We start from the raw sequence: 19,158 nt of genomic DNA, 5'->3' as shown, positions 1-19,158 counted from the left end.
GCTCTCCCTGCCTCTTCTCTGATCTTCAACTTTCATTCACTCTTTCTCTGCCCACACACACTGGATATGACTTCCTCCCCCCCCCTCTCTCTCTCTCTCTCTGTCTGTCCCTCTCTCGCTCTCTCTTTATGTATGTCCCTATCTGGTGGCTGTCCCTCTTATGAACCAGATATGTAGAATAAATAAATGACTCTTAACTAATAAAAGAAAAAAATCTTTGCCTACTAGATGCAGGAAAAACACTGACTCATTTTACGGACATCATTGTTTTGCTTTCTTTCCCTCCAAATCTGAAGTTCGTTGGAATTCACGTCACAACTGCTTCTGAGCTACAGTTGCCATGCAGCTGTAGCAAATCAGTGCACCATACTTTTGTATTTTCACTTCCACAGAAATGAATAAGACAGTCCTAATGGGAAATTGCAAACTTCAAGGGAAAAATAAATGAAAGGGGACTTCTAAAAACGTTGCATCCAAAGACAAACCAACAACTAGAAAGTGTTTTATTAACTGTCATGATATAAATGACCTCACATACAAGAGGTGACCTTTACAGATGCACTGCTTCAGAAATCACTACAGAAAGCATAGAACAAATCACTGTTTTGCACTTGTGACATATGCATATTTTGATTTTTACATATAGTATATTAATATTTTTCTTAGGTACATTTATTCATATTTTTCAATTCTGATTTGTTACACTAGCACAGCCTTAGGTGTGTGCCACATTGTACTTGTAGTACACCTTGTTCTTTACTTGAGTATTTGTACTTTCTGCTACTTTAGACTTCTAGTCCACTACAATTCAGAGGATAATATTGTACTTTTTACTCCACTACATTTATTTGATACCTTAAGTTATGAATAACTTTGCAGATTTAGATTAATGGTACAAAATATAATAAACAAATAAATCACTAACAATTTATTATTAAGGTTAAAGATGAGACATCATTCATCACTTGAGGAAATTCACAAGCTACATTTGAGCATATATAGTGATAAATAAGCACTAGCATCAACAATTATAATTCAGTTTTATAATAAATATCATTCTGAAATGGTCCATTCTGCATAATGAATATTTTTGCTTTTTTTTAACAATAAGTATATAATGATGCTAATATCTTTAATACCTAATGCAGTATTTTAGCAAAGTATTTCTAAACTGTTGTATTGCTACTTTTAGTTAAGCAAAAGATCTGAGTACTTCTTCCACCACTGCATAGAAAACCTTTGAATCATTAAATTCATTACTGATACTGTTTCATACAATATCTTGTAATACCAGGCAACCAAGCATAATGGAATTGTATTACAACATGTAATCTTGTAGAATCACCCCTTAAAATATTAGCACACAGTTTAAACAAATATACTGAGCAAACTCGTTTAAAAAGCTTACCAGAATTCAAGTGTTGGCCAAGTTCAGTGCTGGATCCCTGCTGAAGTGCTTGACTCCTCTTCAGTGTGTAATAAAAGTGTTTTTGGCGGGGCAGTTTTTAAACTATGTACAAATGCTGCTGCAGCTGATGGCAGGTTGGCTGTAGCCCACAAGTGTCGCAGTGACAGGTGGGAGCTGAACAGCTGTCCCCTGGTGGAGTGTGTGTCTGCAGATCAGACCCAAAATTTTTACCATGTGCTTTAGATTAAACATGAATAAATGATTAAAGCAATGAAGTGGATTATATGAGAAAAACATGTAGGCTAGGTGCATATTTTTTCATACAAGGATAAAACTGTTTAGGCTACATATTGGCATTAAGTGTATTTTATGCAAAAAGCAAATTTTGTATGAATTTATGTATATCATGTAATACACCTATACACACACATTTCCCTTTGTTATTCATATTATATATCACGTGTGTTTATATCACTGCATTGATATTAGGCTACTCTATAGCATATATTTAGAGATTTATTGGACAGAAATTAAGCTCATCCAGCACTCTCTTTTTAGGTGCACATTTCAGTCCAGAGAGGGGAAACCTTGCCCCAACTGAAGAAATGTTCAATGTGTTGCAAGGACTGTCGCAAAATACAAGGGGTCCAGAACTGCAGGTCTGAATCTGTCGTCTCCAGGTCTGCAGAGACATACCGTCACACTGTTAAAATAATCGCCTAAGTCATTTTTTTGTCAAAATTGTTTTTTTTTATTCCCTAAATCATCTGCTCATGACGCCGGCCACCTATGGTAAAATCGCCTACATCCTCAGTTGATCAGATCATGTGATTTTACCCCTTTAAGATAATGGCCTATGTCAAGTGTGTGACTCAAGCGGATTTATTATGCCTAAGTCAAAATAAAATGTGACTTAGGCATAATAGAAAAAAAATCGAAGTAAAAAAAAAAATTATGCTTTTGCGATATCTCGCAAAATATAAGTAAGTACATCTTTTTTTTTTTTCGACCTTAATTTTTTTTCCTTTCCATGTCCCTTTAGGGGCTCCGTACTTAAGCAAGATATGGTAACACTTTGTTTTGAAGGTGTCTACATAAGAGTGACATGAGCGTGTCATAAACATGACATGGGATGTGTCATGTCATGTTTCTGACAGGCTTGTGTGACTCCTTCAAAATAAAGTGTTACCATATCTTGCTTAAGTCACAAAGGCATGTTCCAAAAATTGTCCAAGACATTGATTTCTCTTCAGTTACATAATTTACACACAGTGTTATTACTATGCCAATAGCCATCCTTTGTTACATCCTTTTTGAGTGAAATGATCAATAAATGTCATGTGTTACACTCTTGGTGAAGTTTTTAAGTGTTTCCTGAAAAACTTGAAAAAATTTGTTAGGCGATTATTTTAACAGGGTGACGATATTGTGGGAGCTGTTTGCTGCTTGTAGTTCCACTCCTGTCCTGCTGGTGGCAGCAGCGCGCCGCTCCGCCCTGCAGACAGCGACACGGTCCGTGACACAGGAATCCACAGTAAACACAGACGGTCGCCTCACTGAGAGCCAGCCAGCTAACGACGACAGGAGCAGAAAAGGTATGAAAACGCTCTGGTTTGAGACTTGTTGTGAAGAGTTTATAGTTGTAAATACCTGCTGTTTGTTCGGAGACATTTACTGTGACTTTTAAGGACCAGAATTGGCTGTCTAGCTAGATAGATACTAGCTAACAGTGTGTCAGTTTGTGAGGGAGAGATGGACAGAAGCTGTTTTTGTTGGAGTAAAAGAGGCAAATGCCCCCTCTAAGATCAACGACATGCTGGAGAAAATTTATTAATTTGGCTCAGTATTCATGTGCGTATTGTAAACAAAAAATGAGCATTCTAAACCACTCCTTTAAACACAAAAGTCTGTGATTGCAGGAGAGGCAGTAAACAGCTTGTATGTTGTGAAATCTATAAATAAAATGATGGCGTCCTTTGAACAGAGCGTCCTGCTTACATTTTCACTTTTGGTGTGGTGAGCTACAGTGTAATAGTCCCACCTGCAAGTTCCTGTATCTGCAGGGGTTTGAAATGTGTCACCAGACACCACACCAAAGCCGACAAATCCTGTTTACCTTCGGGGAGTTTGAGCCTGAGAAGCACTTTTGCAGGTGATTATTTACCTGCATCCTTAACTGATAAGAGGTTGTGTTTTGCAAAGGAACTTCAGAGCATTTACAGAAGCAATGTAAAATTAGGTAACTTATTGACTTTTTTTCTTTTCATGGCATGTCCCACTTCTACTCCAACACATGTCAGGGGGGAATATTGTACTTTTTACCTCACTACAATGATTTGACAGCTTCATATCCCGATATTATATATATATATATATATATATATATATATATATATATATATATATATATATATATAGCTCCATAAAGTGCACCTTTTAATAAAAATAGCCTATGAAATAAAATAGGCCAATTTTTTTTCTGAAATAAGTATATTTATATGAGAAAAGAATGGCAAACATTACAAAATAATTAAATATGACAAACCCAGGGCAGCATTTATATATAAAGAAAGAAAAACAAATTGAACTATATCTATATATGTGATATGGTCTAATTCGATATCGCATTTAAAAATATATCGATATATTTTTTATACTTTACATATTGAGATTGTTGCAAACAAGATGCATAAATAGCGTATAAAGAATGGGTGATTTTAATATTTATAAATTAAACTACCTAACAGTTTAGTGAAGCCAAGACAATTCAGTTATTGACAGAAACATTTTTGCAACATTTTGATAATCGTAATTTAATATTAAAAAATGTTTCATGTTTCCAGCTTATTTTAAGTATTTTAATAATTAGTAGTTTAGTTTTTAAATCATTTTTAATTTTTGTCTATTAATTGGAAAAAAACATCATTTTACATGTGTCACAATGGGCTCTGATAACTTTTTATGCCATTTTACACTATTTTCATAATAATTATAATTATTTTATTTTTATAGCACCTTTTAAAAACAGCAGTGCAAAGTGCTTCAACAGGGAGCAGTTAATCACAACGAGATGATGCCATAAGGCTAAAAACAATTCTTACATTAAAAGAAAAACAAATGAGACAGAGCAGGAACAATCACAAGACATTCTCAGATACACAGAACATAAAAGGTAAAAGTAATGGTAAGATAGAAAGCATTACATAAAAGCAAGTCTATAAAAATGGGTTTAAAGAATTAATTTAAAATAAGGTTACTGAGAATAAACAATAAACCATCATCACATGGGAGGTTTTTCTGCAATGAGTACATTTTTCTGATTAAATCTAACTAGTTTTACTTTAATTCAATTAAACATTTCCCATGCTTTATTCTCTCCCTTGCTAGCAGCCTCAGTAATGGGCAGGATTTTATGATTGGAGTCATGTGGAAAAAAAAACGTCAGCTGGTTTGGAATGATTTATAAAGGAAATGAAAGTGAGGCTATTGACTTTCATATCAGTATTTTTTAGATAAATGGTTCTCAACAATCCACATTAAATTCTTTGTCTTTGTCAGCATCTTTAAGAATCTGTTCTTGCCATCGAAGATTCTAAGATTCCCTCAGTCGCTTTACCAATCTTTAGCGACACTTTTTTATCTAAAGACATGAGCCTATAGAGTCCACACTGTGAGGTAAACAGGTCAAAGAGACTCCTAGAAGGGCTGAGCGATATAAAAAAAGTATTGATATATTTTTAAATGTGATATGGAATTAGACCATATCGCATATAATGATGGAGTTAAATTTTTTTCTTTCTTTAAATATAACTGCTGCCCTTAGGGTTTGTCGTATTTAGTTCTTTTGTAATGTTCTTTATTATTTTCTCATATAAATATGTTTATTTCAGAAAAAGATTGGGCTATTTCATTTCATCGGCTATTTTTATTAAAGATATTTTTTTATTTAAATGTGCGCTTTATGGAGCTTTGATTTTGTGTAAAAGGTTTCCCTGTTGTTATACAGTATTAATGTTGACTTAAACGGTTTCAATAAAGCTACTTGTGACATGTCATATTTCACTTTGACTGAACATTTGCTCTCACTTTGCGATAAAAATATCGAGATATATATTGTATCACGATATTCAGCCTAATTATATCGGGATATGACTTTTGGTCCATATCGACCAGCCCTAACTACTAGGTGTAAAGATCATATCTGGACTGAAAATGGTGTAGAGTGCTCTGTAAACAACATGAGGCGATGCATGCTTACAGCTGAACAGGTTGGTGGGGGAGGTGTAATGGTTTCAGAGGCAGTCAGTGCACACTGGGCCCATTGATACCTGTGGGTGCCAGTGAACGCCCCAGCATTCAGACCAGATGCATCTGTTTATACTCGTCTTTTAGCCCAACGGGATGGAAACTTTCAACAAGCTAGTATTGCCTGTTGTAGTACAGGATTCATTCAGGACTGTCTCATCATGTAAAATATTATTATTATTATTATTATCGTTATTATTATTATTATTATTATTATTATTATTATTATTATAGTCACACACTGGACTATATTGTCAGGTTTACACATGGTGTGTGTGGTGGTTGTAATCACACTGTAATAAATTATTCTGTAGTCATTTCATTTTACTTAATATATTTGATAAAATGTATTAAATATAAATGTGTCCGTGATTTTGAGGCAGTTGTTTAAGTAACTTTAATATAAAAATGTTTGAGATAGAATCTACTTATTTTGACCACATTAAATATAATCTTTATGTGTATGTAATTCTAAATCAAGAGAATTTTGAATGAATCCAACACAATAAAATTAGTCCTTTTTTAATTGACACTAAACACTTCCTGTTAAGTTGTTATTAACTCAACTTGTAACATAGTTAGATTTAATAAATAATATTGCGTGCAATCTGTTGCCTCATTGTTATTGAGTAGCTATTGTTTATCTTTTTTTACAGTGCAGGGCCAAAGGTGGTCTAACATGGGTTTCTTTTTATGTGTTCACTGAATGTTTGTTCTTATATTTTCTCTTGTACCTAAACAGTATACAGGTGCATCTCAACAAATTAAAATATCATCGAAAAGTTTATGTCAGTGATTCAATTCAAAAAGTGGAAATAACACATTATATAGATCCATTGCACACAGAATGAAATATTTCATCTCTTAATTTATCTAATTTCTTCTACTTATAATGTCTAAGGCTTACATTTAATGAAGACCTAAAATTCAGTGTCTCAAAAAAATTTATTGAGATGCACCTGTAGTCATCCGAGGGCAAATAATACATTTCTGCAATATTTTGTTTAAGTTGTTGTCCTATAATCAATCATTAATATTAGAATTGCTTTCCCAATTCCTTCTTTTCTTTGTTGTTCCCCTAATGCCCTTGTCCCATCTGGCATAGTGGGACACTGTAGCTGAACCCCCTCCCTGTCCTGTTGCTGCTCCCCCCTGAAGACCTCCACCACCACCTCCTTTCTCTTCCTCCACCTCCTTTCTCTTCCTCCTTCCGGCCGCCCCTGTGATGCCTCCCTCGTGCTGTGGCTACCTGTCACAGTACACTCATCATCATCTGGTTGCCTTCCTCCTCACCTTCTTTAGGTAATCCATCATCATAGAGGTCTTCCTCAAACCTGCTATGATAGTTTCTAGATGACCCCGTGGTACCAGATAAATCCTCAAAGTAACTGAAAACCCAATGTTTTAAAGTTTGTCTTAATTATTGAAAATGTATGGAAGAGAGTGACAGGAAAGATGGGGAAATGAGATTTCCATCAAATGTTCGCAGCAGTTTTGAAACAAAAATCCGCAAACCAGCCATTCAGAGCTCACTAAGCCACCAGAACGGACCACAAGAAAAAGATTGAGTTGAATAAGAGAGTGCAGAAACACATTGAATGGATGTGCACTGTAAATTTAGGTGAAAGGTTTAAGAGGCAAGGTTAACCCAGGTCAGACGAGGTCAAGATAACACAGACAGTAAGTACTGATTTCCAATAGACCGGGTTGCTACACAGATTAAGAGAAAACTCTTAAAAAGCAAGTAAGGTAAACATGCATTTTGTAATTTTCTTTGGAGATAATCTTGTTTAGCCACATGTTTGCAGAGGGTTTTTTTTTACTACATGCATCGATATAGCAATGTCAAACAGAGCAGGAGATAAAACACATTGTACATGTGTCCACCCAGCAAATTTCATGCTGTATGTGTATTTCAGTCACTGCAGTTAATCTTTAATTACAGTAGATGTGGTATCACACAACGCTGCTATCAGGAGCAAAGTAAACCTGCCGTCTGCAGCAGGTAGCAGCACAGAGTGAATTCTGTTGTTCAGCAGAAAATGTGGGCTTACGTTGGATTTCGCCCATTTTCTGTTTCTTTGATGATGTTGCATTCCTGTGTTTCTTGTGAATTGTTTCAGCAGAATTGAACTGCTTCTTCTGTGGAATGTAACCTTCTGTAAATATAGCCCTTTTTAAAATGGGATAGCACGAGGTTCTTATCTATAGTCGGTGTATTACCTACAGTAGCTGGAGGTCAGCATGGCCCAGGTTGGAGAAACAGGCAGGAATTGCTGGTCCACGGCAGCCTAGAATGCGTAGTTCATTTGTGTTATTGTGAGACTTTGGTGAATCCAAACTAACCCTTTAAAAACCCCAAAGTCATACAATAACACAAAAAACAACCAATGGAGGCAACAACTCCCTTGTTCTGTAAGGTAAAATTACTGTTTTTGTCTGTGGAGTCTGGTGGCTTTAAAGAGACCGTATATAACGGCTTCAGTTCCCTCCACATAAACTTAAACAGTGCTTCCTGATGGTGAGGCAAGGCTGTGAAACGTTTTACATAATAGTAATGAAATAATAATGGTTGGGGAAAAAAATTGTTACAGTATAGTATCGCAGTATTTTGCGTGGCAATATTATATCGATGCATGGCCGTCAAGTATCCATATTTGGCGTTCCGACAGCCAGCGGGCCGTCAGTATTTTCGGGGGTTTTTTTTTTTTTTTTTTTGGGGAGGCTGTAGCAGGGTTACTTTTAGGAATATACTGGAGATACTGGTATATGAAACTAGAAGATCTAAGGAATCTATAGTCAGGATATAATGTCGGGAAGTTGTTGAAATGACGCAGCAAAGTTAGGCTTTTTTTTTATATTTCATTCGAAACAATTCAAAGCAGTGAAGCTTAAAGTTGAGGAAAGTTTGATAAAATGCTGCAGTTGTTGTCGTCCATACATGTTTGATGTCAGTTAAGTTCAGTTTGACTGAATACTTTGTTGGTCAGTCTGTGGGTTTGACTCATTGTGGAGAAATAAAAAGACTGAAGTGAGATGAATAGACTGAGAAATTTCTCTTATTTGACAAAACAATTCTTGATTGAATTTAATTTTGTTGACTCAAACTGCAGTTAAACAGTTAAATTGTAATTGCAATATATTGTACAGCAATACTCACCATATTGCAAAATGCTTAAAATCTCAATAATATCGTATCGTGACTCAAGTATCGGGATAAAATTGTGTCGTGGGGCCTCTGCTGATTCACACCTCGAGTAAATAAGGCATACAGTTAAACTCACATTTATTTTTGCCTTTTTCCTGCCTGTTTCTCCAAACTGGGAGCGTGTCAACCACTTCCTTCTGTAGGTAATACACTGACTATGGATATATACCTCACACAACCCTACTGTAACAAATCTAAGCTATCATCTTAATAGTCCAAGTAGGTATATTGTGGTATCATTACGTAAATAATTAGCATTTTTCAACATTTACAGTTAAACTGATGTTGAGCAGAGCAAGTATTATTGTTCAATTATATTCAACAATATTCAACAACCTCCAGCTGAAGTGCAATCTTAACTTTGGCATTTTATACGGAAGCCTTAGCTAAATCTCAGTTGAATCTTAGTTGCCTTTACTTGCTGAGTAAAACGTTATTCTGTCTCTCCAGCTATGTGCTGCTACATGCGTCCAGGAAGACGTTCAGCAATGTGAAAGTGAGCATCTCAGCCCAGTGGACGCCATCTGTGGGGAAGAATGGCAGCGCAGCAGCTTACTCTCCTGGCGAGGTACCCAGCAGCATGACGGCACATCACATTTAAACCCCTGATACACTGAAGATAACTATAACAGTGTTTCTCTGACTGTGACAGACATGGGAGGACAATCGTCTGTTTGCAAATGAGGAGGAGGCCACGCTGTTCCTGGGAGCTCTGGACTCCATCTTCCTCTTCTCGTATGCAGTGGTGAGTAGTGGACATACATGCTGTGTTCCAATACCCATACTTCCCGTACTTACTATACTTAGTTTGAGTACGCAGGGTGTTCCGATTCTGATCGCGGCGAAAAGAAGTGTACCTAAAGGACCCGGATGTTGCCCTCATAACGGTCAAAACGTTGAGTGTGGAACGATGTACACTATACGCACTCAACGGCCGCCATCTTGTCTACGTAGCGGAAGAGGCGGAGCCAGGCAGAGAGCCGCTCAGCTCGAAAAAAATGTTTGTAATGGCGGCCGAAACAACAGCAGAGCATTATCTGTCAACATCAGGAGGAGTAGGTAACGTTGCTGACGATGCCGGCGCATTCTCCACATTTGCTGCGTTAATGGAGCCGTATTGCCGGATTGTAGAAGTAAAGATTAAACAACACAAAGGGTAATTTTTTCACCGTTCAAAGCGGGAAGTTTTTCGCGGGTGACGAGCCGCGGCGGCTGTCGCGAGCGTCATTTCCGGTAAGTGCACCACGGAGTATGAGATTTGGAACAACACTCACCTGCTAAAATCTGCGTACTTAGTATGTGCGGATAGTGTACTGCGTTTAAATGTACTCATGGAAGTATGGGTATTGGAACACAGCAACAGTCATTTTCTGGCTTTTACAAGCTTCTGACAGTAGCAGCATCTGCCTTTTGTCACTTGTGTCACTTTGTGTTTGGTGTTTTTTCCCACACAGGGTCTGTATCTCAGCGGTGTGATCGGGGACAGAGTGAACCTGCGCTACGTGCTCTGCTTCGGCCTGTGTGGCTCTGCTGCAGTGGTGAGTGCACAGATGGTGTATTCAGCTGTGTTTGTTATCCTTTATAGAGTGCTTTTGTTGGTGTCTTGCAGTGATGGAATGTAATTATGTACATTTACTCAAGTACTATACTTAAGTACAATTGTACAATTCTGAGGTACTTTTTTTTTACTTGAGTATTTCCATTTTATGTAACTTTATACTTCTACTCCACTACACTTTGAGGCAAATAGGGTCCATTCTGCATAACAAAAACTTTTACTTTAAGTACATTTTTTTTAAAGTAAATTTTGATGCTGAATTTGTGTTTTGAACACAGTACTTTTACTTGTAGTGGAATAATTTCACAGTGTGTTATTAGTACTTTTACTTAAGTAAGGGATCTGAATAATACCTTGTCCACCACTGGTGTTTTGTTGTAAAATTTGCAAATGAATATTAACTCTTGTGCATTACTTTGAAGAAAACGTGCTCTGATTTAAGGGTTCAGTGGGGACTTTTTTGTCTGAGTATGTGTATGTTACCCATGTTACCCGGACTTATTATAGGAGCTGAGTTTCAACCTCCAAAAATCGAAAAAAGTAAAAAATGTCCCGAGTGAGAGCTAAAGCCCTGTTAACATTTAGAGTCATAGAAAGTAGAAAGAAAATATTAGACCATTGTTTTCTTCAATTTCTTGTTCATTTTAATGTCTGGTACAACTAAAGGTACATTTGTTTGGACAAATATAATGATAACAACAAAAATAGCTGATAAGAGTTTAATTTAAGAGCTGATATCTAGACATTTTCCATGGTTTTATTGATTATGATTTTGGTTATCATCAAGAAAACCATGGAAAATGTCTAGATATCAGCTCTTAAATAAATCTCTTATCAGCTTTTTTTTGTTGTTTTCATTAAATTTGTCCAAACAAATGTACCTTTTTGTTCCAGGCATTAAAATGAACAGGAAATTAGAGAAAACAAGGGTGGTCTAATCATTTTTTCCATGACGGTATTTCCAACACACTGTATTCATATAACTTTCTGGAATACAACTGTAGCTGTATGTGTGTGTTTGCAGGAGTTTGTGTTCGGCACTCTCACCGAATGGCTCCACATCTACAACATCTATCTGTACTGTGGCCTGTGGGTGCTGAACGGCCTGCTGCAGTCGGCCGTCTGGCCCTGCGTGGTGGCCGTCATGGGGAACTGGTTCGGCAAGACGGGGTGCGTGACATTTCTCTGTTTATCAAACCTTCATCTAACCAGCATTCAGCTTCAAATAGTTCATCCATCCAGTCTGGGAATATTGAGTCAAGTTTGTGTCCGTCAAGTAGAGCTTTATGATCCACGCCCACACACGGAAACACACCCGCTCACATTCACACAATGACATCCATTCACTGCTGCTGCTGCCGGAACATAGACGCCATTTACACTCAGTTTTCCTCAGTGGCTGGACTTGTGGACATAATTTGCCCTGTATAAAAAAAAAAGCAAATCACTGAGCTGTCTGTGAAGTTGTGTTTAGTAAAATATAGTGTTGAAGTGTGTTTTTTGTGCTAATTGAACTTCACGATGATCTCTTCCAGCCGTGGCTTTGTGTTTGGCCTGTGGAGCGCCTGTGGACTTGCTGGGTTCATTCGTGTTATTGTGAGACTTTGGTGAATCTAAACTAACCCTTTAAAACCCCAAAGTCATACAATAACACAAAAAACAACCAATGGAGGCAGTGTTGAAGTGTGTTTTTTGTTCTAATTGAACTTCACGATGATATCTTCCAGCCGTGGCTTTGTGTTCGGCCTGTGGAGCGCCTGTGCCTCTGTAGGCAACATCCTGGGGGCCTTCCTGGCTTCCAGCGTGCTCAAGTATGGATATGAGGTAAGAAACTAGGGTTGTCACGATACTAAAATGTTCAACTCGATACCGATACTTAGGAAAATATTCGATACTCGATACCATTTTCGATACCGCATGGATAAAAACAAAGACCCCAAAATGTAACGGAAATATTTTTATTAATGAGAAAATTGCAACATGTAAAAATTAACAGAACCACAGGTTAACCCTCTGGAGTCTCCAAAAGTGTCAAAGCATGACTTCTTCATCACATCCAGACTAGAAAACAAAGCAGTCCAAAAAAATACACAAGAAGACACAAAATGACAAAAAAAAAAGACACAAAATGACCAAAAGAAGACACAATATGACCAAAAAAAGACACAAAATAACTAAATAACACACAACAGACAAAATGACTTACAAAGACATGAAAAGGATTCAAAAATGGACAAAACAGCCCAAGACTCCATAGAGTTAAATACTTATAATAAAAAACAGTTGTGCAAAAAGAAACTGCAACTATGATAACAAGCTTCAGATACTCAATACTTTTGAAAATGAGTATTGTATCTGGATACAACGTTTTAGTATCGATACTTCTTTGAGTATTGATACTTTTGACAACCCTATAAGAAACACACACATTTATTGATTATCATTACTTTACCATCAGCCACTAAATGCTGACATGATGTACTGTCTGTTGCTGTGTGCAGTATGCCTTCCTGGTGACCTCAGTGGTGCAGTTTGCCGGTGGCGTGGTGGTGTTTTTCGGTCTACTTACCTCCCCAAAAGAAGTCGGTAAGAATTGCAAGAAAAACTTTAAATTGACCTCATTCCCACATAAGCCACTTTGAAGTTGAACTCTGCCTGAAATAGAAACAATTAAGTGTCTCGATTGCCTAAGTTGATTAAATTTAGGGAAATACCGCAGCTTGAATGTGTGTTTGTGTGTCAGGTTTGAGCTTGGAGTCAGAGACCGGCCTGAGTCCCGTGGAGACGGACACAGACAGCCACAGGCCTCTGATGAGCGATGAGGAGGATGAGGCGGAGGTGAAGGTGTACGGCAGACAGTACCAGTCAGCCGAGCAGCTGGACGAACCTCTAGCCGAGACACCTCAAGCTATCGGCTTCTGCCAGGCCTTCTGTCTGCCTGGAGTGCTACCTGTGAGTCCACAACTCCAACAGAACAAATTCATTAACGCAGGGCAAACAGACATTCAATAACAAACTAATGTTGACTCTGTGTCTATTTGTACTGCAGTATTCTCTGGCTTACGCATGTCTGAAGCTGGTAAACTACTCCTTTTTCTTCTGGCTTCCTTTCTACCTGAGCAACAACTACGGCTGGAAGGAGGCCGAGGCCGACCGGCTGTCTGTGTGGTACGATGTCGGAGGAATCATCGGTGAGCAGCAGGACATTTTCTATCCTTTATTTATGGAAGGCATTATCTGTTTATGTGATGAAAAAAAAGTCATTATAATTAGAAATAATGAGAAAACTAAAGCGGGATTATGATTTAATATCTACTTCGATACGAAGTTTTTATTTTCTCATTATTTTGAGACTTACAGGGTCTTTTTTTTTTTTAACAACATGGCTAAGTTTTATCTTAATTTTTCTTTTTACTGCCAGAGATGGGCTGCCATCCTTGATTTAATTACTTTTTTTCAAGGAATATTGGTGCTGGTACAGTTAAACATGAGACATAAGAAATACATTACTTTTGGATGTGAAAAATAAACATTTTTGTGCACTTAATCTTAATTTAAAAATTGATTTCAGTCATTTTTTAAGTGCATTTTGGGTTTACTTAATAATTAACTGTCTCAATTAGTCATTTTGTTTTATTTGTGTCAGGAGGGACAGTTCAGGGTCTGATTTCTGACTTCATGGGAAAGAGAGCTCCAGTGTTGGCTCTGAGTCTGGCGATGGCGATGGGAGCCCTGGTGGGATACAGCCGTGAGTATAAAGTTTTTGTTTAGTTGATTGATCAATCAGCCGAAACTCAATCTGCAACTCAACTCAACTTTATTTGTAAAGCACTTTAAAACAACCACAGCCGCAACAAAGTGCTGTACATAAACAAACAGAACAAGAGACAATAAAATAAATAAAACAGGAATAAACACTAAAATAAATAGATTCATTGCTTTTTAAAAAACAATTAAAAAAACAATAAATAAAAGCAAACCATAAAACACTGAAAACAAGAGCAGAGTCTCATGCGTGGTTAAAAGCCAAGGAATAAAAATAGGTTTTAAGATTAGTTTTAAAAATGGACAGTGAGGAGGCTTGTCTGATGTACAAAGGCAACTCATTCCACAGTTTGGGGGCTGCAACAGAAAAAGATCTGTCCCCTCTGAGCTTCCGTTTGGACCTCGGTACCTCCAGGAGCAGCAGATCAGCTGACCTGAGGCAACAATGGTCCAAACCTCATAATAGAAGGTCGTTGGTGGCATTTCCACAATATCCCAATTCTCTCTGTTGTACATCAGATGTTAAACCATCTGATGTACGCAGACGATTTGGTTATTATGACCCCAGCACTGTTGGGTTCCAGAAGCTGTTGGATATATGCTCCAAGTATGGGGTTGAGTCTGACGTACAGTACAATGCAAAAAAGAGTGTTGTATTGATATGTAAGACCAAGGAAGATCAGAAGTTGCACTTTCCAATGTTTTACCTGTCAGGGCTTTGTGTATCTAACTGTACGAAATATCTTGGGCACATCATCACTGACAAGATGGAAGATGATGCTGACATGTACAGGCAGAGACGAATGTTGTATGTCCAAGCAAACATGTTAGTCAGGAAATTCCACTGCTGTTCTGATGATGTGAAAGTAAACTTGTTTCGTGCTTACTGCACCCCTGTATGCAGCCCCATTATGGGTCCGCCACAAAAAGGAGACCCTGCGCAAACGTAGCATACAATGACTGTCTGAGGATACTAGTAAAAAAGGCCAGGAGTAGCAGTGCTAGTAAGCTCTTTTGTGACTCGGGGCTAAGCACTTTACAGGCTCACTTGAGGAACCTGATGTTTAAATGTATGTCTCGACTTGATGAGTCACAAAACTGTATTATAATGATGCTCACAAGTCCCAAGTGCAGCTCGGTCAGGTATCAATCAATCTGTGGAAACATTGGTATGGGTGCCTTTTAAAACTCTCATGAATAAGAGTATGTTTGAATGTGTTTATGTATCTGTTGTTTTCTGTATGTTGTATGTCTTGCTATTGGGTCTAGAGCCTGTAATAAAGTTTATATATATCTCTCTCCATGCTTCTCAGGCTCCCCTAACGACCAGGTGATAAACGCCGTGCTGTTGGCGACAACTGGCTTCTTCATCGGCGGCCCATCGAATATGATCAGCTCGGCCATATCAGCTGACCTGGGCAGACAGGAGGCTCTGCGGGGCAGCCAGGAGGCTCTGGCTACGGTCACTGGCATAGTGGACGGGACTGGAAGTATAGGAGCTGCTGGGGGGCAGGTGAGCAGAAACACAGGACAACTCTGTTCACTACGCAAAAAATGCATTAAGACAGCAGGAAAGATGAGATTACTTTTTTTTTTTAAATGTATTTTTTTGGGCTTTTTCATGCCTTTAATGGATAGGATAGCTGAAGATAGACAGGAAGCAGGAGGCAGAGGGGAATGACATGCAGTAAACGGCCGTCCGATGCGGGACTCGAACCGGGGCCAGCTGCAGTGAGGACTGTAGCCTCTACACATGGGGCGCCTGCGTAACCCACTACGCTACCGACCACCCCAGATGAGATTACTTTATAGACTAAAGCAGCTATTCTCAACCTTGGGGTCCCGACCCCAGTTGGGGTCGCGTGATGATTTCTGGGGGTCGCCAAATCATTTTGGAAGTCAGCTCTGTCTCCATTGTGTTAAAGTGTTCATGTGTTTTAGTCTTTTTGGTAATTTAATGTCTTTTTTTGGTCATTTTTTGTCTTTTTTGGTCATTTTGTGTGTGTTTTTGGTCATTTTGTGTATTTTTTTAGTCATTTTGTGTCTTTTTTGGTAATTTTGTTTCTTTTTTGGGTGATCTGCACTGTGCGTATGAGATTCTGTTCAGTGAGCGGGGGTCGCGGACAACATGTATATTAAATTGGGGGTCGCGACTCAAAAAGGTTGAGAACTACCAGACTAAAGGGTATAAAAGTTTGTTTGTTATTAATCTGCGCAGTTATTGTTGATACATGTTGTCATGTGTCTGCTTGTTAAAGGGATAGTTCAGTTGGGTTGTGTGGGGTTATTAATCCATAGTCATAGCATAAAAAAATAAACTAAATGATCAAGAGCAACAGACCAGAAACTCCTGTGTTCTGTGAGGTAAAATTACTGTTTTTGTCAATGGAGTCAGGTGGATTTGAGACCATACAGTCATTGAAAAAAATATTAGATCACCCTTGTTTTCTTCATTTTCTTGTTCATTTTAATGCCTGGTACAACTAAAGGTACATTTGTTTGGACAAATATAATGATGACAACAGAAATAGCTGATAAGAGTTTAATTTAAGAGCTGATATCTAGAACGATTTGAGTAGGAATCTGATTTGAATCAGATTCGCCTGCAGTCTGAATGCAGCCTAAAGGGTTAGGAAGCCTTTTGGTGGAGCTGGACAGGGACAGGAGTCTACCACTGAACACATTCCTCTGCCTGGTGAAGGTGTTGTGCACGGTGTCCTTCTTTCACATGACTTACATGTGACTTTTTATACCTCTGTCGTCCTTTAGTACCTGGTGTCCCTGATTGAGAGCAAGCTGGGCTGGATGTGTGTGTTCTACTTCTTCGTGGTCATGGTGAGATCGTTTTCTAAAACTGTCCTTTGTACCTGAAGACATTTTGGGAAACACAGGTGTCTTTAACAAACAGAGCCATCGTTAGTGTTATCAGTAACACCTGTACTTTTCTTACTATGACAAGCCAGAATATCTGCTGTGGAAAAGGTGTTTGTTTTACAGTACATTAGGATAAATATGACTTTTTAATTCTGACTTTGTATATTCCCCACGATACGATTTTATCCTGATACTTGAGACACAATACGATATTATTGCGATTTTAAGCATTTAGCGATATGGTGAGTATTGCTATACAATATATTGCGATTTAACTGTTGAACTGCAGTTTGAGTCCACAAAATTAAATTCAATCAAGTATTGCTTTGTCAAATAAGAGAAAATTCTCAGTCTGTTCATCTCACTTCAGTCTTTTTATTTCTCCACAATGAGTCAAACCCACAGACTGACCAACAAAGTATTCAGTCAAACTGAACTGATATCAAACATGTATGGACAACAACAACTGCAGCATTTTATCAAACTTTCCTCAACTTTAAGCTTCACTACTCTGAATTTTTTTGAATGAAACAAAAAGCCTAACTTTGCAGCGTCATTTCAACAACTTCCCGACATGATATCCTGACACACATATGCCTATAGATTCCTTACATCTTCTAGTTTCATGTGATAACACTATTTCCAGTATATTCCTGCTACAGCCTTACGGAAAAAAACAAAAACTGTGAAAATACTGACAGACGGAATGCTATATATTGATACTTGGCGGCCATGAATTGATATAATATCGCCATGCAAAATATCGCGATACTATGCTGTATTGACTTCTTCCCACACCTCTAATATTCATGTATAAAGTATTTTTTGCACGGGTTTCAAGTACATGTAGTACTGATAATTTTTACGTTTTTAAGTGCTTCTTCCTCTTTTATCATCACTTTTAGGAGCACAACCGCATGTGATTGTATAACATTAGGGCTGTGTAACTTTGATTCTTGTTTTGATGTTACAGACAGGGGGCAGTATTCTGTTCATCACTCCCTTGCTCTTCAAAGAGCTGTGTGCCATGTGGAGAGACAGGCGAGCGCTGCGCCGCCAGCTGTGAACGAGTCAACATCTGCCAGCCGTAATGTCCCAACTCTTATCAGTGACAGCACAGCGGGGCTGCCCACAAACAGCTCCTTTTAGGTGAGTTTCTGGAGGTGGAAACATTTGCGGGATGCTGTTTCTCACGACCGCGATGGTGAAGGTGACAAGGAGATACAACCACCAGTGTTTGTCTATTTACACCAGTATGAGCAGGCAGAGTCTCTGAGCACAACACTGAAGTCTTATCCACTCACTAAAAGCCTAGAAATGTAAATCCACACTTCTTTTAGTGTAAGATTTAGCGGTTGCGCTGAAGTGCCTGATTGAAAAAAGGCTTTTAAAGGGACCTACTGTCCAATCTGTGAAATCAGGCCTTGCGGGGCCGTCACAGAATGTACTACTGTAAATATTTTAGGATTTAAATGGATGTAAAAACTTTTTTAAATGTCAAAGTAAATGAAGTTTGGTCTTTTAAATCAGGAGTTCTTAATTTAAAGACCAAGCCCTCTAGGACGATTCGGGGGTCAGGATTGCCTAAAGAATGTGAATAATAATTATCATGTAGAAATGTATCGTCAGCTTTTGTAGATATTTGTCATTTTTGATCGAGATAATCAACATTGCACTGTAGTACAGTAATTCATCTTGAAGATTTTAGTGAACCACTCTTGATTTTTTTCATGTGTATACAGTTTTGTGTTATCAGAGATACAAACTTTACTGTATACGGGGACTGGATCTCTCCATTCTGTATATAATACTCATTGATTTATGCTCATTCCTTTTTTTAGTGTCTTAAGTCACAAGCAATCGCTGTGAAAACCCCTCACACAAATACACACACACACTGACAAAAACTAATTATAAATATCTGCCATTATATTGCCTCACACATTAAGTTTACAGTGCAGCATGCATAATGCACATTGAACTGACAGGAGAGACAAGTTTTGCCTATTGCACATTTATTCTGGGAACTTAACTGCAAAT

The 19,158-nt window shown here is 38.0% G+C and overlaps 1 protein-coding gene across 1 annotated transcript; it reads left to right on the top strand.

Moving 5' to 3' along the window:
• Nucleotides 1–6,800: 6,800 nt before the first annotated feature.
• Nucleotides 6,801–19,158, top strand: slc37a3 (solute carrier family 37 member 3). Its single transcript, XM_059325722.1, has 13 exons — nucleotides 6,801–7,015; nucleotides 9,372–9,489; nucleotides 9,574–9,666; nucleotides 10,376–10,459; nucleotides 11,504–11,649; nucleotides 12,207–12,303; nucleotides 12,981–13,065; nucleotides 13,223–13,431; nucleotides 13,529–13,670; nucleotides 14,126–14,227; nucleotides 15,558–15,757; nucleotides 17,014–17,079; nucleotides 18,092–19,158. The coding sequence occupies exons 1-13, from the start codon at nucleotides 6,939–6,941 to the stop codon at nucleotides 18,182–18,184; spliced, it is 1,512 nt and encodes a 503-aa protein (XP_059181705.1). The 5' UTR covers nucleotides 6,801–6,938; the 3' UTR covers nucleotides 18,185–19,158.

This window comes from Centropristis striata, chromosome 22 (assembly GCF_030273125.1).
Source record: "Centropristis striata isolate RG_2023a ecotype Rhode Island chromosome 22, C.striata_1.0, whole genome shotgun sequence".
NCBI classification, from domain to species: Eukaryota; Metazoa; Chordata; class Actinopteri; order Perciformes; family Serranidae; genus Centropristis; species Centropristis striata.
This window is presented reverse-complemented; position numbering and strand designations above follow the sequence as displayed.